This window comes from Mastacembelus armatus, chromosome 14 (genome assembly GCF_900324485.2).
Source record: "Mastacembelus armatus chromosome 14, fMasArm1.2, whole genome shotgun sequence".
NCBI classification, from domain to species: Eukaryota; Metazoa; Chordata; class Actinopteri; order Synbranchiformes; family Mastacembelidae; genus Mastacembelus; species Mastacembelus armatus.
Window position 1 is genome coordinate 14846358 of NC_046646.1, and position 20531 is coordinate 14866888.

At 38.5% G+C, this 20531-nt stretch overlaps 1 protein-coding gene across 2 annotated transcripts in view; it reads right to left on the reverse strand.

Annotated features, from left to right (window-relative positions):
* Positions 1-626: 626 nt before the first annotated feature.
* Positions 627-20531, reverse strand: part of LOC113142726 (smoothelin-like protein 2) — a 29268-nt gene continuing 9363 nt past the window's right edge. The window contains exons 1-13 of one of the 2 annotated variants that reach the window (XM_026327901.1): positions 8047-8186; positions 7063-7905; positions 4909-4978; positions 3960-4118; positions 3522-3695; positions 3146-3352; positions 2895-3047; positions 2663-2725; positions 2465-2522; positions 2185-2310; positions 1983-2097; positions 1703-1854; positions 627-1257 (exon numbers count right to left, since the gene is read on the reverse strand). In XM_026327901.1, the coding sequence (XP_026183686.1) occupies positions 1131-1257; positions 1703-1854; positions 1983-2097; positions 2185-2310; positions 2465-2522; positions 2663-2725; positions 2895-3047; positions 3146-3352; positions 3522-3695; positions 3960-4118; positions 4909-4978; positions 7063-7530 (1872 nt within the window). In that variant the 5' untranslated portion in view covers positions 7531-7905; positions 8047-8186 and the 3' untranslated portion in view covers positions 627-1130. Of the gene's footprint in view, positions 1258-1702; positions 1855-1982; positions 2098-2184; positions 2311-2464; positions 2523-2662; positions 2726-2894; positions 3048-3145; positions 3353-3521; positions 3696-3959; positions 4119-4908; positions 4979-7062; positions 7906-8046; positions 8187-18647; positions 18744-20531 lie in introns of those variants that run through there. The other variant, XM_026327902.2, reaches the window with a different exon arrangement.

The window sequence follows — 20531 nt, forward strand, 5'->3', positions numbered from 1 at the left end:
ATAGTGAAATCTGTTTCCCCTTAATGTGAACCCAAACCTGACCAGCCATGTTTGATAATACACACCTCACCCTGTTACCTGTGCCTACCCCTGAGTCTTGGGGTTTAACTATCTTTTAGATTTATGGCCTTTTGCACTAAGTTGATTTTACCAGCAGATGGCAATGTACACTCTGGTTTACACTATGAAGCTAAGGTTAATAAACCTCTGACAGTTTGCAGAAAAACCTAGTTTTCAGTTAGGGCTGTAAAATTCTAATATCAATTAATCTGCTCCAAAGTCCCATCTTCCTGTGTTGTTTTATCAAATTCACAGTCAACATTCTCAAAATATTCAATGTGCATTTCTATTAATCAGAGAGAAGGAGGAAATCTTCATACTGGAGAGACTGGGAACAGCATTTTTGCCAAATAAGTTTAAAAACAGTTATTTTCATAAATAGTGGCTGATTATTTGTCAACCTACAATGAAGACGTGTTTCCAGTAAAAAGGAACTCTACGGATGTTGAGCATGAATGGCCATTCTTCACGAAAAAATGAGTAAAGTAAATAAAAAGTGTGCTGAGGGTATCTCGACTGTATCTTGTGGTCATCCTTAGCAGATGGAACTGGCTCAGTCGTCATCATCTGAGCTAATTATTAGAAAATTGCTTTATTTCACCAAATTACAAGATTCAATTCAGGCAAGACTTCTTGCTACTGGAGCATATCTACTGGTGATTCACAACTCTTTGAACTGTAACATTACTTATGTTACAAAACATTTAACAGTAGTTGTTACAAACTTGATTCCTTTTTTTAAAGCGTTGTCAAAAACTGAGAACTACACAAAAGCCAACCCCCCCCTTTGGTAAATACAGCAGCATTACAGCCACACACATAACAATATATTGTCAAAGACAATGCATTGTAAAAACCAGTATTTCACTATAAATATTAAAAGATACACACTTACAGTAAAGATTCAAATAAAATGTGATTTGACAGAGAAAAATACTTAAAATTTGTTTTTGAAGTGATTCAAACAACAGTATTTTCTATCAGATGCTGATTTTGGTTTCCAGTGAGCTCAAGTGTTCTCAACACACTGTGGTTAACATCTAGACATTGTGATCCACTCTGATACAGAGTTATTCAAACTTTTTCAGGTGGTTGTAGAGGGACTGGACGTATGTAAACACACACATAGGGTCTGGCTTGTCCCCCATCTCAATCATGTCCTCCACCTCGATCAGACGGAGACAGTCAGCCTGCTGCCTAAAGAGACCAAAGTGTATATGGTAGTAAAGATTAATAAATATGGCAAGGGATTTATCTATTCAAATATAAATAAAGAAAGAAATTCTAACATACACTCAGTCATTTCAAAAACACAACCAGATATGTTTTGCTGAATGGGCCGAAATGTCTCAGAAGATACTGACACTTCAGCCAATGCTCTTGGGTGTAGCTGGTGGTCCAAGATAAAACATCAGTATTTCTGAAATTATGACTCAAGTATCTTCACAGCTTTTTTTACAGTCATGCTTTGTAGCTGTATTTGATGTTCAGTTTGTCCAATTTGTCTTTACTTTTAGTCAAAATACATGCCGAATAAATCAAATCAACTAAACTGTGGCGCCCTTTGGAAATATTAATTGCTTCAGTTTCATGAACGCACACACACTCACTGCCTCACACAGTCCATTGGTAGTCTGCTTACTCTGCAGTGGTGAAGGCCAGATCTAAGTTGTGTTTGCGGTTACCAGGATCCAGCACATTGTAATCAAACTCCAGAGGGAAGAAAGAGTGGACCAGGGCACAGAAAGCCATCCCGTCACTCCAACTGGATGAGAAGTTCTGGATGTCTATGTTCTGAGAAAAAGATAATACTGGCATCAAAATCTAACACACTATAATATTTCCTTGCCATTTATTTATTTGGTTGGAAAGAACTCTATCTGCCGATGAAGTTCATGTGATATGATCAAAAGCTGTCATACCTGATAGCCAATGGTTTTTGAACGACACCACTCTAGGAGAATCTGTTTTATACTACTGGCACTGGACACCCCAAAACTCTGAGAGCGCTTCAGCTTAGGCTTGGAGTCCTTTGGTCTGTTGGATGACAAAATGCCATAGCTCTCAGGGACTGGAGGTACTGTATAGATGAGGATGAAATGAAAATTTTTCCAAACGACTTACTTTATGGGCTCGGAGTTCATCCTCTCAAAGAGAGCCCGTTTGGCCTGAGCACCACTGGCACGTGGAAGTGTTTGTGATTTCATTACATCCTGTTTAAACTCAACACCACCTGGCTTGTTCATTTTCCTGCAGAATAATAGTGGACAACAAACCGAAGCATGATAGTTTCACTGCTATTACTTTTTGAAAGCAGACACAATACATTTGAACAGAAGTTGCCAGTTGGCTATAAATTGGTTTTAAAACTTTAAGTTAAACAGGAATTATTGTTACAACTTACTTGTCCAAATTAGGTGAGAAACCAGATTTTATGATTGATTTGGACGGAAGTAATTTTTCTGCAGTTAGAAAAAGTCAGATTGAAGAGAGTCAGCTGAAAAGTGAAACTAAGGCATCCACACCCACATAGCAAAATAACTAAATTTGAACATTTCATTTTATTACCTTTGTGAACTGTTAAAAGTTATAAATATTTTACCTGCAGACTGAGGAAAGCTCACGCTTCTCTTTAAACTTGGACTGAGTGCCTTGAGAACTGGAGCTGAATTAATGGGGTGAAACAAAATAGCATTAGCATAAAGGTGATAGGAAAACAGAAAATAATAAAAAAAAAAAACATATAAAAAAAGTCCTTAAAACATATGGATTACCAAGAGAATAAGAATAAACTGTAAATTGCCACAACCTTTATTTTAGAGACAGATCCGTACCTCGCTTAAAGGGATATTCCCCAGGTTTTACTGTAGATTCCTGTGATGCTGAAGGACTTGGAGACTGAACTGGTATAGCTGACGATGATGAAGACTCTGTGTTGGGTTTGGCCATTGCAGCCAGGGGCAAGTGTGGCTTGGATTCACTGACATCTAATGAAAAGAGAAATAAAGCAGTTGAAACAACTAACCATAAAAACAAGTAATATCTCCAAACAAACCAATATCACTAACAATATAGTAATACTCACCACGTTTAAAAGGATATTCGCTGCGCTTTATCGTCGGGGATCCTGGTATTGAAGGATTCGGTGCAGAAGCAGGATCCTCATCAGATTTAGATGCAGCAGAAGTCTCAGTGCTGCTTTTGGTTACAGCTGTGAGAGGAAAATGAGGCAAAGCCTGAGATTCAGAGCCCAACTGCTCCTGGGACCTCAGCTCCTTTGCTCCAGATGCACCTGCACAAGTGGAGATATAACAAAATAACAACTGTAAATATTACGAAACAGTTTACATGTGCTTGCTGCTGGAAATTTGCATTTGAAATGTAAAATAGCTGAAATACTGAAACTAATGTGTTTGTAGTGTCTGTATACAATAGCACAAAGGAGGAGATCACTAACAGACCTCTTACAAAAGAGTATTCCCCTGTTTCTCCTGCTGGAGCTTCTGCTGCAGGACGGCCAGCTGATTTAGACACTGATGCTGGAGACTGAGCAGGTTTGGCTGCAAGCAGACCTTCACTGCTGGGTTTGGTTGTCATGGCAGAGACAGGAAGATGGGCCTGGGGTTCATCGGCATCTGAAAAAGAGACAACCTGAATAAAGAATTAAATCAAAATGGAATGGATGGTTAAAGGCACTGAAACACTTGGTAGTGTCCCTTAATGTCTGTTTATACATCTCTATGGAGAAGATGCACAACAGAAACAGCTGCGTTGAAGAGCAATTGAAATTTTAAGAATTCAGATTTAGTAACACTGACAAAGTAGATTATGTGTTTGACTGGTATCAAATAAATGGAAAAAGATATTGGTTACACAGCAGAAATAGATGTTTCACTCACCACATTTAGCAGGAGACACCACTGATTTTACTAGACTTTCATTTCTTGTTTTGGCAACTGAGGCAGGAGACTGGGGAACAGCCTGAGCTTCGGAGCTGACTTTTGTCATTGCAGTGAGGGGAAGATGGGGTTTGGTCAGAAAACCATATTCTTCCTGGTCTGAATGAGAAAAGCTGGATTGTGATCTTAAAATTATGACCCACAGTGATGCTGGAATGTGCTCAAAGTCCAACGATAAAATAAATCACTGCATTTACAAACAATTTCAACATATAAAAATGCACATTGATTATGATGTAATAAAACATGCATATAACCCAGATGTTTCGATTTGATAAATTAGAGGTTAGTCATTTTAAAGTTGTAATTGTGGTATTGGACTAAATCTGCTGATGGCAGACAACAAGACTGATAATCTCAGAGTTATCTGACCAGAAATTTACAGTAGAATTGATTACTACTCTCTTTTCACAAATGCTTAGAATTGTGTGAATTGCTATTTCGACCTTGCTCTGATTTCATGATATGCCAGTATCTGTTGGACATGTTTCCTTTTTGTATTCTATTACATTTTTATCTGTATCCCACAAATGCATTTAAGTTTAATTTATTTAACATTTATAAAGTTGTCTAAATGTGTGCATATATTTTGTATGTGTGTATGTGCAGGTGTCTTCTGTTATCAGTTATTATTGTGATAAATCGATAAAAAAGTGGTTTAGTGTTAAGTTAATTATATAATAACTGACGTTTGGGGGTTTCCACTGTAGAATGAGTAGAGTTAGTTACATCAGAAAACTCTGGGCTTGGTTTGGTGATGGCAGTGAGAGGCTTGTGGGACTGGGAAATAGCTTGAGCATCCATTGTTAAGTTTTCTGAGAAGACATAATAAAAGGTGAGATCAACTGATCGGGTCCACTGTATGAAACGCTTCAGATGATCTTCCTACCTTGATTCCTAATTTCTTGTGCAGTGCTGGCGACATGTGCGACATCCTTCTCTCCTTTTGCATCAGTGCCCTGTTCAGTTAAGACAAGAAGTACAAAACATACCATTTAGGTCAACAGTCTTTACATGATTAAAACTATAACTATTCTATTTGACCACAGAACATGAGAGTAATTTGAATTACAGTGGATTAATTACAGTGCAATATCATAGATGCAGGGGAAGTTGTTTCCTCCTCCACAGTGTCTTTGGTTGGTGGCAACCAGCAAATCAGGTTTGCTTGATCTGGCTGTCCTTCTTCATTGTTACAATAGAGATATTTTGTCTACAAAACTGCTGTATGCTATGCAGCTAAAAACCGTTAGCATCCATGGTAAATCTGTGTGTGCTAACTTCTCTGCATGTGTGATCTTTAGCTGAAGGCATCTGATTTAATCACGGCTGCGACCAACAAACCAATGTTCCCACTTAAAGGCTATTTTAGATTTTGCAATCAACCCCCTTTGCAAAGTTTCCGTTCCACTCTTGTTACATCCCAATATAGCCCCAAATGGATGCTCAGGGAGTTCGCTTGAGCACTTCAAACACTGACTAAGTATACCAGCCAGAAACTCCCACCCCCCTCAGCCTTTTGCTTTTCAGAGACATGCGGTGGTCTGGCAAGCACAAAACAGACATTGCAACCAGTCCATCACCTCCTCGTCAAGAGGGAGATTAGCACCACAGTGATCTGTGGGCTCCACAGGAGCTGCTTCATATTTAACACTGTGACTCTGTCTGACCTTGTTAATTCCCTCAACTTGGCTGGGTTTACCCATGTATCACTTTGGCTTCTGAGAAACATGCAAAAATACATTTGGATACGTGTGTACATCATTTAAAAAGTAAGAAAAACACCACTGAGAAATTATCCCAATTATTAAAGTTACACTAAAATAAAACATTATATTTCAAATGCAGGTTTTAAAATGTTTTTCCAGCTTTTGTTTTGAAAAAAGGTTGCACCACAGTTTATCATTACTAGCTGTGAGGACAAAGAGTAAGTCAATTGCAGGATTATGTCAATTTTGAAAATGATGGTACAGAGAGTTCACTGATGAATGAATCCATGAGCTATCTTTGCTCTGGGGGTGTTGAACATCAGAGTGTGGGGCTGACAGTTTGGAGAAGACCAGGTTATTTCAGCAGAGAGGAATGTGGAGAGGAGGGTGTGTGGTTCGACAGGACAGCTGTTTGTCCCTCTCAGGGTGTGGGCAGCGGGTATTCTTGACATGGACATTCAACTTTCCATTGGGAGATTTGAGAGTTGGATTGGCCAGGAAGCAAGATTCCAAAACGATTAGGATAACACATTCATTTATATACCTGTCCTCATAGGTTTGCATCAGTTACGTCATAAATAGGCAAAACAATATTTGTACTGCAGGCACTGCTCAAAGCATGTAGTGTAGGGCAACTGTTTGTGATGCAGTCTACTGCATCTCTGACTATGCTTTTACTTTCGATGCCAAAGTTTAAGAACTTCATTTAGCAGATACTGATTGATAATTTAGACTTGCATTACCTGCATCCATGTCTCCCTGCATGTGTGAAAATAGTGTGTTGTTAACTTAAGAAATCTGAAGTTGGTATGTAGCCTGAAGAGTTTCCAAAGAGCTGCAGCTCGTTCCCAAATCACAGATCCAAAAATAGATGTGCCCTTTGAAGGACCTGCTGTTATAAAAGTGGGTCATGTGCAGAAGAGGGCTGAGATGGGGGGTAGGGAAAGGCATTGTGTAAATATTGTATGTGTGTGTTTGTGGCAGTAGAATTGTTCTTAAAGTCTGTGTAAAGATGTATAATGGTAGTGCTATTAGATTTTTTTTTAAGTAGCCAGCAGGTCTGGGTGTGATTGCACTGGGCAGGTTCAAGGTGTGAATGTGACTAGTGTTTCTGTAAAAGAGATGCTGCTCTTAGTAAAGGTACACATTTGTATTCTCACACAAAAAACCTGATCATCACTCAAACCAAGTGACAACTTGGTGGGGGGTCTTCTACAGCTGCATTGTCAGTATTAATGTTTGTGTTGGTCTATAGCTGTTGCTGCAATCTACAGGCAGGAAACATTCTTTACTCTGTTTGTATTATCTGTGACACATAAACAAAAAATACTCACATTAATTTCAGCATGTCTTCTTGCTCTCCACGGAGGAAGGGACAGAGTGCTGCTGGGAGCAGCAGATGATTCAGTGTGTGTGGGCATGGACTCAGATCTTCCAGATTTAAACAGACCCCTCTTGTCTTCTAGGGTCTTGGACTGTATCTCTACATGTCCATTCTCTAAACTTCTTTCCTTCACTTCAGCAGGACTCTTCTCAACCCTAACCCCAGCTAGACCCTCTACTAAACAGCTGAGGGCCTCCAGCTTTGCCCTGAGCTGTATGTTCTCCTCCTGCAGCCTGGTCACCGCTGCAGCAAGGGGTCCGTTGGAGATGCAAAGCTCCTCAATCCTCTGCTCTATGCGCTGCTTGAAAGCCCTTACATCCAAGTGTACCTCCCTTATGGCAGCTTGCAATGTGGCATTGTACTGAACCAAAGCCTCGTTTGCCATTGCCTCCTCAACACCCTCTGTAGCTGTGTCCATGGCTCTTTAGTGACTTTCACTAGCTTACTAAGTCTCAAGCCAAACGAGTAACAGGTTGGTCGATGTGGAGCTCAGAAACCAAACCTTTCTACTAATTCTTTCTTCTTCTGCTTTCACCTCTTCAGTTCATTCTCTGGTTCACCTTCTTAAAACAAAAACGTGCAGTTGTTGACCAAATAATTTTGGATCTACTCAAAATGTTTTAGAGATATCAGTGCTGCTCCATGCCAGTTTTCCAGCAATGCTGAAGATGCAAATGGTTTTTAAAGGATCTCCTGGGTTGCAAGATTCCTTGGCAGGAACTCATTAAAAGTCTCCTCAAGGTCCATGGAGGATTTCTCTCAACACATGTATTCTCCTACTCTCCCCTCTGATCTGGTCAAAGCAAGAGCAGTTGTTATTTATAAGCCATGGAAAACTCACATGCACAATGCCATCTCGAGGAAAGAGATTACGTACTGCACAGACAGATCAAGTTCTCAGTGCATGCAGAAGTTGAGGAATGATCAAACTAACCTTTCGAAAGGATCCAAGTGAAGGGGCAGATGTCCTCTTCGGTAATGCATCTAAAACGTGTTTGCTAGATGTTTAACCCTGCTCCCCCTGCTCAGTGTGTTGTCTAAGTTATGTGTCTACTATGTCTGGGAGCAACAGGTTCACCTCTGTATTTTGAGAACTAAAAGGGGAGGGAATAAATAAAATGGAGAGGAGGAGCCTTCATTATTCAAAGGTGTTGTGTTTTTGACCATTTTAATGTGTTTTATGTCACAGTGTTCATCTTTTACAACACACACACCAATATTTGCAATCTCAGAATAAGGACATATAGCAAAATAGATCAATGTACAAATCCTTGTGTAGAGCGATTTTTATTCTAACTCACCTTGAAATAGTGGCTGATTTTTGGAGGAAGACTCTAAACCCAGAGATGTGTTTGCCCCATTCTGAGGGTGCTTGTGTCTTTGAATCACCTTCAGCATGTCTTAAGATGCCTGTTTTAAAGGTTTCTTATAAAACAGATTACATAAACTTGGCTGCAGTCTGATATTATGTAAAACTTCAAATAAAAAAGCTGGGGAAGTTATTTGTAGGATGTTATTCAAACTAAATGTGGTCTGCCTTATTTTATCCAAAAATGCAGGTATTATTAGTTATTTTATATAATTTTGCTGTACCAATTAAACCAATCAACCTTAACTAAACCATCATCCATCTTCATCTTGTCATTGATGAGCAAGCAGCACCTCAAGGTGGCCATATCATCACATTACAGTTGATAGAAACAAAAAACTACATTACAGGTACAGTATATGCTATTAGAGTACACACTAAAAAGAAAAGTGCCTGAAATACTGTCATCTGGATTTTATTCCGTCTCTGAAAATGGTGGAGCCTTATACGACCAGACACTGTGTACACTTAATACCAGACCATGTGATTAGGTGCACAGTCGAGAAGTGGGTAACTATAAATACACAAGAATGAAAACTCTAAAGCAGCAGAGGTTGCATGCAATGATGCTTCTACTAGAATTAATATTATTGTATTGTATGTTATTGTATATATTCATTTGGGTGACAAAATAGACAAATGACAGATTGTGTTATCAGACGGAGGTGGGCTAGCTTTCAGTGGATTTCATCATGCACAAAGACAGAGTAAGAAAATAAAAATAACAGACTTGTTCAAAACAGCCTATCAAACCAAATTTATTGAATTTTAAAGGGGTGCTCTGAATTTACAAGTTGCAGCTACAGTACATAACTACATCAACAGTTTAAAAGGTAATTCATAAAACAGTCTGGTCTCTTTTCAGATAGGAAATACCCTCAAATAAAGACCAGACTACAAAAAAGAACAGATGCATTAAATGTGATATACATATTTATGAAAAACTAGATTCCTATCAAAAATAATGTGGGGCAGGAAGTGTTAAAGGTTGTGAAATTGCTGCAATTAAATCAGTTACACACACAGCAAAAGGGTGAGTGATATGAACAGCAGGCCACAATGACAACAAACAAATTAAAGGGCTAAAACAATGGAGAGCAAACAACCAGACTCCATATATATATATATATATATATGTAAATATATATATATAATATTTTTATTTAAAGGGTTTCAACCTCAAATAATGCATATCCATGTTGGAAAAAAAACAGCTCAATTATCTGAAAATGTAGACTTAATGCTACATTTGAAATACTACAAAATATTATAAATGCAGTAATTTCAAAAGAATCAAAAGACAAGCATTAAATGCATAACAATTTGTTTTAGTTTCAACAATTCAGAATATTAAGGACATGATTTTTAAAACACTGAAATCTTTCCTGATGATTGATGTGAAAGTGTAATTCTCCTTAAGAACATAATAAACATCATAAATACAGCCACAACCTGTAAACACTGCCTGCCAACTTAGCTCCTTGATACTGAGACCTGTGGGTATCACAAGTAGATTTTTCACAAGGCACTGGAGACCAAATTTGGTTCACTGTTCACAGATCTAAATCAGCCCCAGTTTTTGCAGCACTTAAGTATTTTTTGTGCACCTCATCAGTCTAACGCCATATTCACATCATCTAAGAAACAGTAAAATCAACATAACGCAGACACTGTCCCATTTTGTTCCCAATGCCACGAGCATGCTACTATCACACAATCTGATTCCCTGCAGAGTTACTTGCAATACATTTATTCATATTTATAACCAACATGACATTAACGTGGCATTAGACCACAACTTTTTACCTTTCAATCTTTAAAACTCATTGCCTGCCCACTCCAGCCCAGTCAGTCCTGTAATGCCCAAAAAAAAAAAAAAAAAAAACAGACCAATGCTGAATAGATATGTCAGAATACAAAGCAGCTAAATATTCCACAAGTGTCATGGTGGCAGAAGAGAACACACACATAGTTATCGTTTCCATTCACACTGCAACAATCAAAAACGTAAATCCAAACGTGACATGAATATACATTAGTGCCATACTGTTTAGCATTGTGGTTTGTTAATTTAAATGTACAATAAAATGAACACAACTTTCAACTTGAGGGGAACACAGATACCAAAATTAGCCATTGCTGTTTCCCTGGTTAATGATAATATTGTGCTGTTTTCAACACAATATTTTTGTGCTGTTTTCAACACCATTAAATGATAAATGTCATTTACCCTGGAGATGAAACTCAAATATTTTTAGGCAAAATGAAAACATAAATATTTTGCAGCGAAAGGGTGTTTTACCTCTTCACAAGAGCTTCACTGACAGCATTATTGACAGCTTCAATCCATAAAAAGGCATAAATCCTGGTCTGGTATAAATATCTTCCGCTTCTAAATGTTTCTTCTCATAGACAGTTTCTTTCATCTCCATTTTATCATTGAGGAAAACAAGTACCATTTTCAGCTCACATATTACATCTATCAGCATTTAGTCTTGTGCTAAGTGTTAGTATGGATTGTCCCTCCCTTAGTGTTAGCAGGAACTATTGATAATCAAAGCATAAGCATATGCTAAAACGCCAGTATTATCTTGGAAACACCACTACCCATAAACATAGTGTTATCTTAGGGCTTAATGTCACCTGGGTAAGAAAGTGTGTTAGCATGGATTGACCTTTTAAGCAAAACAGTGTTAGAAAGAAGCTATAGCTTTGTGACAGCACAGCCTCAAACTCTGTAACTCTGTAATAAAAAAATAACACTGAAGTGCTGCAGTGTAGGCATATGATAAATATTGTTAGCATGGTGCAGCAGAACCACTGCTGTGCCCAGTGTAATTTTGGTGTTGATGTGGCACACAATTAAATTATATCATTTCATACACAACTATAGAACAGGAATCATGTATTTTTCTTAATTTATATAATAATTAATTTTGCAACCCATGTGCTAAAATTACAAAATAAAATGACACTGACCCATACAGTACACTTGAAGTTAGTATATGCACAGGTTGCCAGGTACAGTGGGTACGGAAAGTATTCAGACCCCTTTAAATTTTTTACTCTTTGTGTCATTGCAGCTATTTGCCAAAATCAAAAAGGTTCATTTTATTTCTCATTAATGTACACTCAGCACCCCTTTTGACAGAAAAAAACAGAAATGTAGAAATTTTTGCAAATTTATTAAAAAAGAAAAACTGAAATATCACATGGTCATAAGTATTCAGACCCTTTGCAGTGACACTCATATTTAACTCACATGCTGTCCATTTCTTCTGATCCTCCTTGAGATGGTTCTGCTCCTTCACTGGAGTCCAGCTGTGGTTAATTAAACTGATTGGACTTGATTAGGAAAGGCACACACCTGTCTATATAAGACCTTACAGCTCACAGTGCATGTCAGAGCAAATGAGAATCATGAGGTCGAAGGAACTGCCCAAGGAGCTCAGAGACAGAACTGTGGCAAGGCACAGATCTGGTCAAGGTTACAAAAGAATTTCTGCAGCACTCAAGGTTCTTAAGAGCACAGTGGCCTCCATAATCCTCAAATGGAAAAAGTTTGGGACGACCACAACTCTTCCTTGACCTGGCCATCCAGCCAAACTGAGCAATCGTGGAAGAAGAGCCTTGGTGAGAGAGGTAAAGAAGAACCCAAAGATCACTGTGGCTGAGCTCCAGAGATGCAGTAGGGATATGGGAGAAAGTTCCACAAAGTCAACTATCACTGCAGCCCTCCACCAGTCGGGGCTTTATGGCAGAGTGGCCCGATGGAAACCTCTCCACAGTGCAAGACACATGAAAGCCTGCATAGAGTTTGCCAAAAAACACATGAAGGACTCCCAGACTATGAGAAATAAGATTCTCTGGTCTGATGAGACCAAGATTGAACTTTTTGGCGTTAATTCTAAGCGGTATGTGTGGAGAAAACCAGGCACTGCTCATCACCTGTCCAATACAATCCCTACAGTGAAACATGGTGGTGGGAGCATCATGTTGTGGGGGTGTTTTTCAGCTGCAGGGACAGGACGACTGGTTGCAATTGAAGGAAAGATGAATGCGGCCAAGTACAGAGATATCCTGGAAGAAAACCTCTTCCAGAGTGCTCAGGACCTCAGACTGGGCCGAAGGTTCACCTTTCAACCGTACAATGACCCTAAGCACACAGCTAAAATAACAAAGGAGTGGCTTCGGAACAACTCTGTGACCGTTCTTGACTGGCCCAGCCAGAGCCCTGACCTAAACCCAATTGAGCATCTCTGGAGAGACCTGAAAATGGCTGTCCACCAACGTTCACCATCCAACCTGACAGAACTGGAGAGGATCTGCAAGGAAGAATGGCAGAGGATCCCCAAATCCAGGTGTGAAAAACTTGTTGCATCATTCCCAAGAAGACTCATGGCTGTACTAGCTCAAAAGGGTGCTTCTACTCAATACTGAGCACAGGGTCTGAATACTTATGACCAATGTGATATTTCAGTTTTTCTTTTTTAATAAATTTGCAAAAATTTCTACATTTCTGTTTTTTTCTGTCAAGATGGGGTGCTGAGTGTACATTAATGAGAAATAAAATGAACTTTTTTGATTTTGGCAAATAGCTGCAATGACACAAAGAGTGAAAAATTTAAAGGGGTCTGAATACTTTCCGTACCCACTGTAGTCAGTTAAACAGCTGATTATTCTGTATTGGCTCCAGTACATCCTCAGAGAAACATCCATCACAAACCCACCCAGTTAGTCATTCTCTGAGATCCAAACTAAGAGGATAAGACTGGAGGGTAATTATTTATTTATGTTAGAAGTGGGTCACATAGCAATTAAGACAAATCTTTGATAGCATATTAAAATACTGAAAATCAAACAGATCTCTCTCCGTATCACTACAGTTACTATTATGAACTAAAGTGCCTGACAGTCTTTGGTTTATCCTTTAGGAGTTGAAGTATAACAAGCCACGTCATGTCAAGCTTCATTAGAAGAAAAATCTAAAAGGAAAAACAATGGTCTATAGACACCATATAGAAAAGAATCAGAACATCATCTCACAGTTTCATCATCTTACAATAAACCTTGATACACATCTTAAAAAACTTCATCAAACCCTGAGGAAAGAGGATTAACTTAAGACTTTCTATATTATTAATGTAATGAGTGACAAAGAATACCTGTTAAGATATGTGTACTCTGCATGCCATGGTGCTTTCATTATGGTTTCCGAGAGATTACCGATATCTGCTTTGGGGTCACATGCTGTGAAGTGGCAGTGATCCAGACTTTTAGAAAATAAAGTAATGTGGGGTTGTCATATTGTGGCTTTGAAACTAAACACTGTAGTCAGGCCAAAAATGCAACTTGTTAATATCAGATCAGCCAAATTCATTTGATCTAGATTTTTTTAACTAAAAATTTGGTATTGGCCAGTTAGTATCATTAGTAAATATAAGTATTAGGTTGCAAGTATAAAAACAGTCACATAACTACTCATGTAAGCATGAGCAACAAAAAATGTTAAAGCTGTTAAAATCAAAAGAAAGGAAATAAGGAACTTTTGGTGATTAAATAGAGGAAAATGTTACTAAAACTAGGGGAATGTATATTTACTCCTTATTTCTGAGCTAATCCTCACTTAAATCTTAATGGTCCAGCTCACTGAAATCCACATTTCATTTTCTCCATTTGTCCAGCTAACGGGTCCCACAACTCTGTCATGTATGACAATCATTTCCATAACAGCTAGTTAAATTTTTAATTTTTAAAGTTTAAAGTTTATAAAGTTTCCATTACTGACAAACAGACCTGTCAAAATCCTGGGAAAAATGCAGTTTAAAATTGGACTAAAAAAATAAAAATAAAAATAAAAATAAAAAAATAAAAATTTGTAGAAAGTGTGTCACAACAGGCCACTAAAACTCAAATAGTTTTGTTTAAATGTGCTCTTTCAAAGGCTTTTCTACCCAAGATAAAACAAGAACAAAATTCAATGGGAAACATTGTTGAGCCAAACTACTTTTAGGTGGCCAAATGTCAAATAGACTGTTCTGTATCACACCAGCTAAACCTATCCAAAGCATGAAAATAAGACATATGTCAGTGTTTTTAGTGGGGGCGAGGTCATGGTGCTGAAAACTGAGATATACTCCATGTATCTGAAGGGAGCGGACTACAGGAGAGGTGCACATTTTCAATAGGAAATGCCCACCTTGCCCTACTAATCCCAAATTGCCCTCTATAGACTGCTGAGTGGAGAAGATAATCCTGACAACAGATGCAGCAGAGGAGTGGGTTAGGGGCCTCATTCTGTTCTGCTCTCAGCAACTTTCTATGATTGCAGGGCACAAGAGACTAGGATGAATCAAAACAATATCATATAGATGCAAAAAAAAAAAAAAAAAAAAAAAAGAGGATGGAGGTGAGGAGTAGGTGATAAGAAGGCATCATCATCTTCTTCAAGCATACAATAATTTATGACTGCATAAAACTAATGTTATTTTCAAAATCCAGTGCTTCTCTTGATGATTGTTTTCCTTATGGATTCATTTATACCACTACATATCTGGAGACAAGCAGATGTAAGAGTAAAAGCAGAGAAGAGTAAAAACAGGACAGCAGAAAAACACAAAAGTGGGAGAGTTCAGCTGAAAAGAGAATAAAGAGCCTGGGATGTTTCCAGTAACAGCGGCCTCCTTAACTCTAGACAAAAGAGGCCTGCACTCTCCTGGGCTCCAGCCAAACGAGACAAACAAGCCCAACATTCAGCAGCTCAGCTCTCTTTACGTCCTCATCCTCACACTGTTGGTCTGTCTCTCAACAAGAGGACTCATCAACTTCCCCCCCCACTTCTATTCCAACAAGAAGCAGATCCCAAAGTATTTGCCATAAAGGAGTGCATAAACAAAAACCACACAGGGCACAGTGTCAGTCCTGTCAGCAGTCTCTGCTATTTGAAAGGTAAACACTTTGACTTTTTAGGGAAAATTTTGATTTCAAATTTGAAAGAGTTATCGATTCGTGGAGCTGTTACTTTTTTATTAGGGCTTGGAGGACTGCATTCAAACTGATCAAAATATTTTCATGTTAGCTGCATTCAAATTTTTTTTTTCTTTTAAGTGACAAACCTACCAAATATCTAAACAGGAAAACTCCTTCATATTGGTCAACTGAGCTGCAGATGAAAACATATACATATACACTTTTTCTTCTTGAGAGACAACAAAAAAAAAAAATAAAAGTCTGATTTAATATTGGATATGAAGAACATATTTTCAAGATCAAAAGATCAGAAGTGAAGGCCCTTAGGATAAATGTTTGCAACTTTGAGTCCAAGCCTGATGCATGATAAATTATGGCTGTCTCTGCTTTATCTAAAATATCTACATGTACATTAAAAAACTTTGTGATTAAACTAAAGCATAAGGTCTAAAGACATTAGGTACATACACCCTGTGTGAGGTGCTACCTCCTCTGTGATCTGAACGGCAGATCTGACAGTTCACAGGAGAAAACAAATCTTCAACAGCCGTGTCATTTGACCAGGCTGTCTTTTTTTGAATTTCCCTACATCAGCTCTTGCTGTGGACATGGCAGCATTTTTGTGGCTATAATGATCCACTATCACCTAAACAAAGATGTGGCTTCAAAAGGTAGCAAGAAACCAAATATTCTGTAGAAGAAAGTAAAACACTCATAATAACATGCAAAGCAGATGGATTTTGCCAATCCTTGTACTCACTTGCAGTTAATTTAAACACACAGCAGTTAGTGCATTGTGTGTTGATCTATACGTCTGCAGAAGATGATCCCTTTGAGATCTTTACCAACTTTGCAGTATCCTCATTGCTATTCCAAATTCTTCTCTTTTTAAACAAAGTAGAATGGATGAGATAGAAAACGCAACTATCAGACACATTACACCAAAGCCATTAAAATAAATACAAGTTGTCATAACAGCCACACAGAACCACACTGTAACAGACCTACAAAATCCACACCGGCTGTAAACGCAGTAGGAGTAAGAGATAATGTGATATCTGGAAGCTACTCTTCAGTTTCTGTTGCTTAGACTCAATAGTTTAGTCTCAGTGAAGCAAAAATGGCTTTCTTCAGTGTTGAAAATATAAGCAGATGCATAATCTGCTACACTTACTGAAGTGCTACACTGCATATTACTGAAGCCAATTTTTTTTTTTTTTTTTTTTTTTTGGAGCCCCCTCCAAAAAAGCAAACAAAATAACTGAACAGTGGAGAGGTCCACTGAGGCAGCAGATTAGTAACAAAGGAGTTAAACTGTGCGGAAACTGCCCAGTAGTTATGAGACAATCGCAGAAAGTCCTGGTGTACTACAATGGTGGGATTTAAAATGTCTTAAAACTAGTGTCTCTGCAGAAGTAGTTGCATTAGTATCTGAGTGTGCAGCTAGATTGATCAATCATGAACTGAATATCAATCATCCTTAGACTTGTCACTGACAGCAGCTGAAGGTGTTGAATCAGGCCTACGGCTCCGCTTGTATAAACGGTACGCCTTTCGGCAAAGCAGGACAAACCAGTAGACCTGAGGTGCTAGGATGCACGAATTGCCCAGATTAGCAGACAGCGGCAGGTGGAAGGGCACACTATAGAGTGGGATGCTGTAGTGGCGGCCGTACATCCAGTACATGTAGGGGAAGAGAGCGATGCGGCACATAAAGAAGGTGAACAGAACCATGACACCATTGAACTTGTGAAGCCAGCAATCCTGGAGGCTGAGCTGGTGGAGGAGACAAGGAGGGATGGAGAGAGGATGTGAATGAAGAGAACAGAAGTTTCCTTGTTCAGTTAAATCTTGGTTTCTGACTAATATATTAAAAAAATCTGCTTGCATAATTCTTTTACATTTTTTGAACTCAGATGTATCTACATAAATTTGATACCATGCACTCAGATAGACATCACACAACTGACAACACTGTAACTGCAATGTCACTGTGACTTTACGCAGTAAAAGTAGCATGCCTGAAAAAATATCCATGGAATAATTTTAAGAAATCACTAGTGGTGTATCAGTCTAAATTGTAGTTTGCTGTTAAAAACTGCAAGTTAAAGATGGGGGCTGGACCTTGGGAATAACACACCTTGGCTTTTCCTGCTGACTTCCAAGAGGAGTATATTACTAGTGTAAAATCAGCCTTACACACACAACTCTTGTGATGCTAAGAGAGTCTATGGGGCAAAATATGTCAGCGAATCAAACTTAACACTTGGCACAGACACCATTTATTTTTCTAATACTAGTTAATATTTATTTACCATTATCAACATTCCTGTTGAGCTCATAAAAACATCAGGCAGTTTCTGTTAGTGTTGATCTAGTGTGAAGGAGGGGAGTGTTTTTAAACACAAAAAAAGCAAAAGCTTTGCTCTGTTCTCAGCTGACACCAGATGTCAGCAAAGACTTGAAAGTACACAGGCCACTGATTTCACTGGGATAGACAGACAGGCTCTTCTGTTCTTGGATTACTGCTTTCTACATGTACATGTGACTATATAACACATATGTGCTCATTAAGTGTAAGATGTAATGCTGACTCTATGGGTGTAACTAATGAAGGCGTTTACTGCAGTAGATGGGTTAAAAGGCAAGGAGAGTGAACAGTGCTTCCTAACTGAAAACTACTGACTGATGTTTTTCTGGGGTTTTTTTGTGAGCCATGCAGCTTAATTATTGATGGTACAGTGACAAGCTACATCCAAAATGAAATGAAGATACTCAGGTTTTTGATGGTGTAAGGCACTGCACCTGAGCAGAAACTACAAAGCAGAGAAGAAAGATTTGCTTGTGCTCAGCTAGATGGCCTATCTAGAAAAAAAGCCCACATGTTTTCTGGGCTAGAAAAAAAAAACCTCACTTCCCTCCAAGCTCTTTGCTTTTTGTAGGCCCCAATGCATGCTATTTTGGCTTGTGGACAAATCCACAGTTGCAAACCTATGATTGGAAGGTCACTTGTTTAACAGATGATTTCCTAGCCTTGCTGCATAATAACTTTGCTGACATTATAATCTTATGCTTCCTTTAACTAAAATCTGAAAATCTTTAGTTCTGAGAATATCAAATAAAATGCTACTACACAGATGTTAAGACTTGCCTGGTGCATGTGCCTGGTGAATGCACTTGTGTACATGGTGTCTCACCTGAATAAGTATCTTCCCCAGGGAGACGAAAGGCGTGCTGAGCTCTGTTAGAAACAAGCAGCCAATGAAGAAATCCCCCTGGTCCTTTCTGAAGAACTAAGGAACAGACAAACACAGCACACACAGTGTAAGCAAACAAACATGGATGGAAAAAAAACACAGCTGACATTCAAGGACAACTTCTGGGACAATCTCAATGGGAATATGCTGAGGCTTTCACATGAGTCAATATATCGCCATGATCACTGGTCCTCTGTGAATCCAATATGGGATGTGTTTAATAGTTTAAAAAAAAAAACTTAGCCTGAATCCAGTTCTTCCTTTATTTTAACTTTGTACAGTCTTTTGCATGATGTCCTACAGTGTTCTCTGTAACATGTCTTGAGAGAGCTTGTGAGTGAGAATCTGTTGTTGTGGGAATGTTCTGAAAGGATTTCAACAGTCTTTTTTCAGTTATCAGTCAACAACAGCACTTGAGGGGAGGACAACTAAAAGATGTCACTGAAATAAAGCTAAAGCCGATATTTTTCTTTATCCACAGTGACTCTGCTTGTCTTGCCAGTTGTTGCATATGGATGTTGGTATGTGTATATTTACACAAAACTGCAAAAACAATTACAGATCTATTCTCAAATTTTGTACAAAACAGGTACTATTGTGACAAAACAAAACAGAATTCCATGCTGGACTATCTGTAAGTACACATTTGTAAATAAATACAGAGTGTTAACTGAGGCACAATTATGTACTGCCCTTGTACAGTCCTTCTACAGTACTCCTCATTAGCAGTTACGTACAGCCACCAAATGTTGACAGGCACTAATCTACTGAGTGCAATTCAATAGTAAATTACATTTAGATGAATTCAATTCAAGACTGACATCCAGAAGATCTTGAGAGATCAGATATTGTAAGATGTCTTACTCAACCACAACTTCAAAATGGCAAAAAAGGCAGGGAGATGTGGGCTGGGCAGTCCTGTACATAACTAATGAATGAAGCTTTCAAATATTGACCAGTGGCATAGTGCTATGTGGTTAGAGAGGCCATCCTAGAATAGGTGAGTCAGTCCAGATGGATAAAGAGACTCCAGACAAAAGACAAGCACTGTTTGGTAGCCTAGCTTGCTGTATGCCGATAATGCATAAAGCATGAGCGGCTACAGACGTGGCCTTGCCATCTGCCCATGAAAGGATGACTGAGACCACAGGTGGAAACTTTACACCACTTTTAACAAACTCCCTGGCTACCTCATCTCACACCACCTGCCATCAGTGTCTGTGGTGCCTTTATACTACTGTATGTCCATTTGTGTTTGAGATGCTGTACGAGTATTATTGTAATTTTACTCTGCCCATATTTTACTCAACACCCACTGCTTCAACAGAGTCATTTCTGCAGTTTTTAACCATAATCACATAGCTGTAATGTGAGATATACTGGTTGTGTAAAATTCAAAAACTGCCCAGAGTTCTGAGTAGTGGCACATTATTATGACCCACTTGGAATAGCCAGTGGGTGCTTGTGCTTCTGTCTGATAATTTACCATCTGTGAAAGGACTTCTTTGGATTTTCTACTTACAGCTGGCTGAAAATGTCTTACAACAACAATGTTTCTTTACAACCTGATGAATATCAATAATTAGCTATTTAAAACTAATAATCAGAAAGGGAACATGAACATCACGCTAAATGTAAACAAGTCCACATGACAATTTGACATTCAAAGGGTAATTTCAGTTTTGGATTGAATCCCCAAATTATTTGATGAATGTTAAACGTGTATCTCAATTGATCCTTCCTGGGTATCCTCCGCATTCCCTTTTCAAATGTGATATGTAGTCCCTCAGGTGTTCTAGGTACAGTATACCTCTAGCTGTCCTC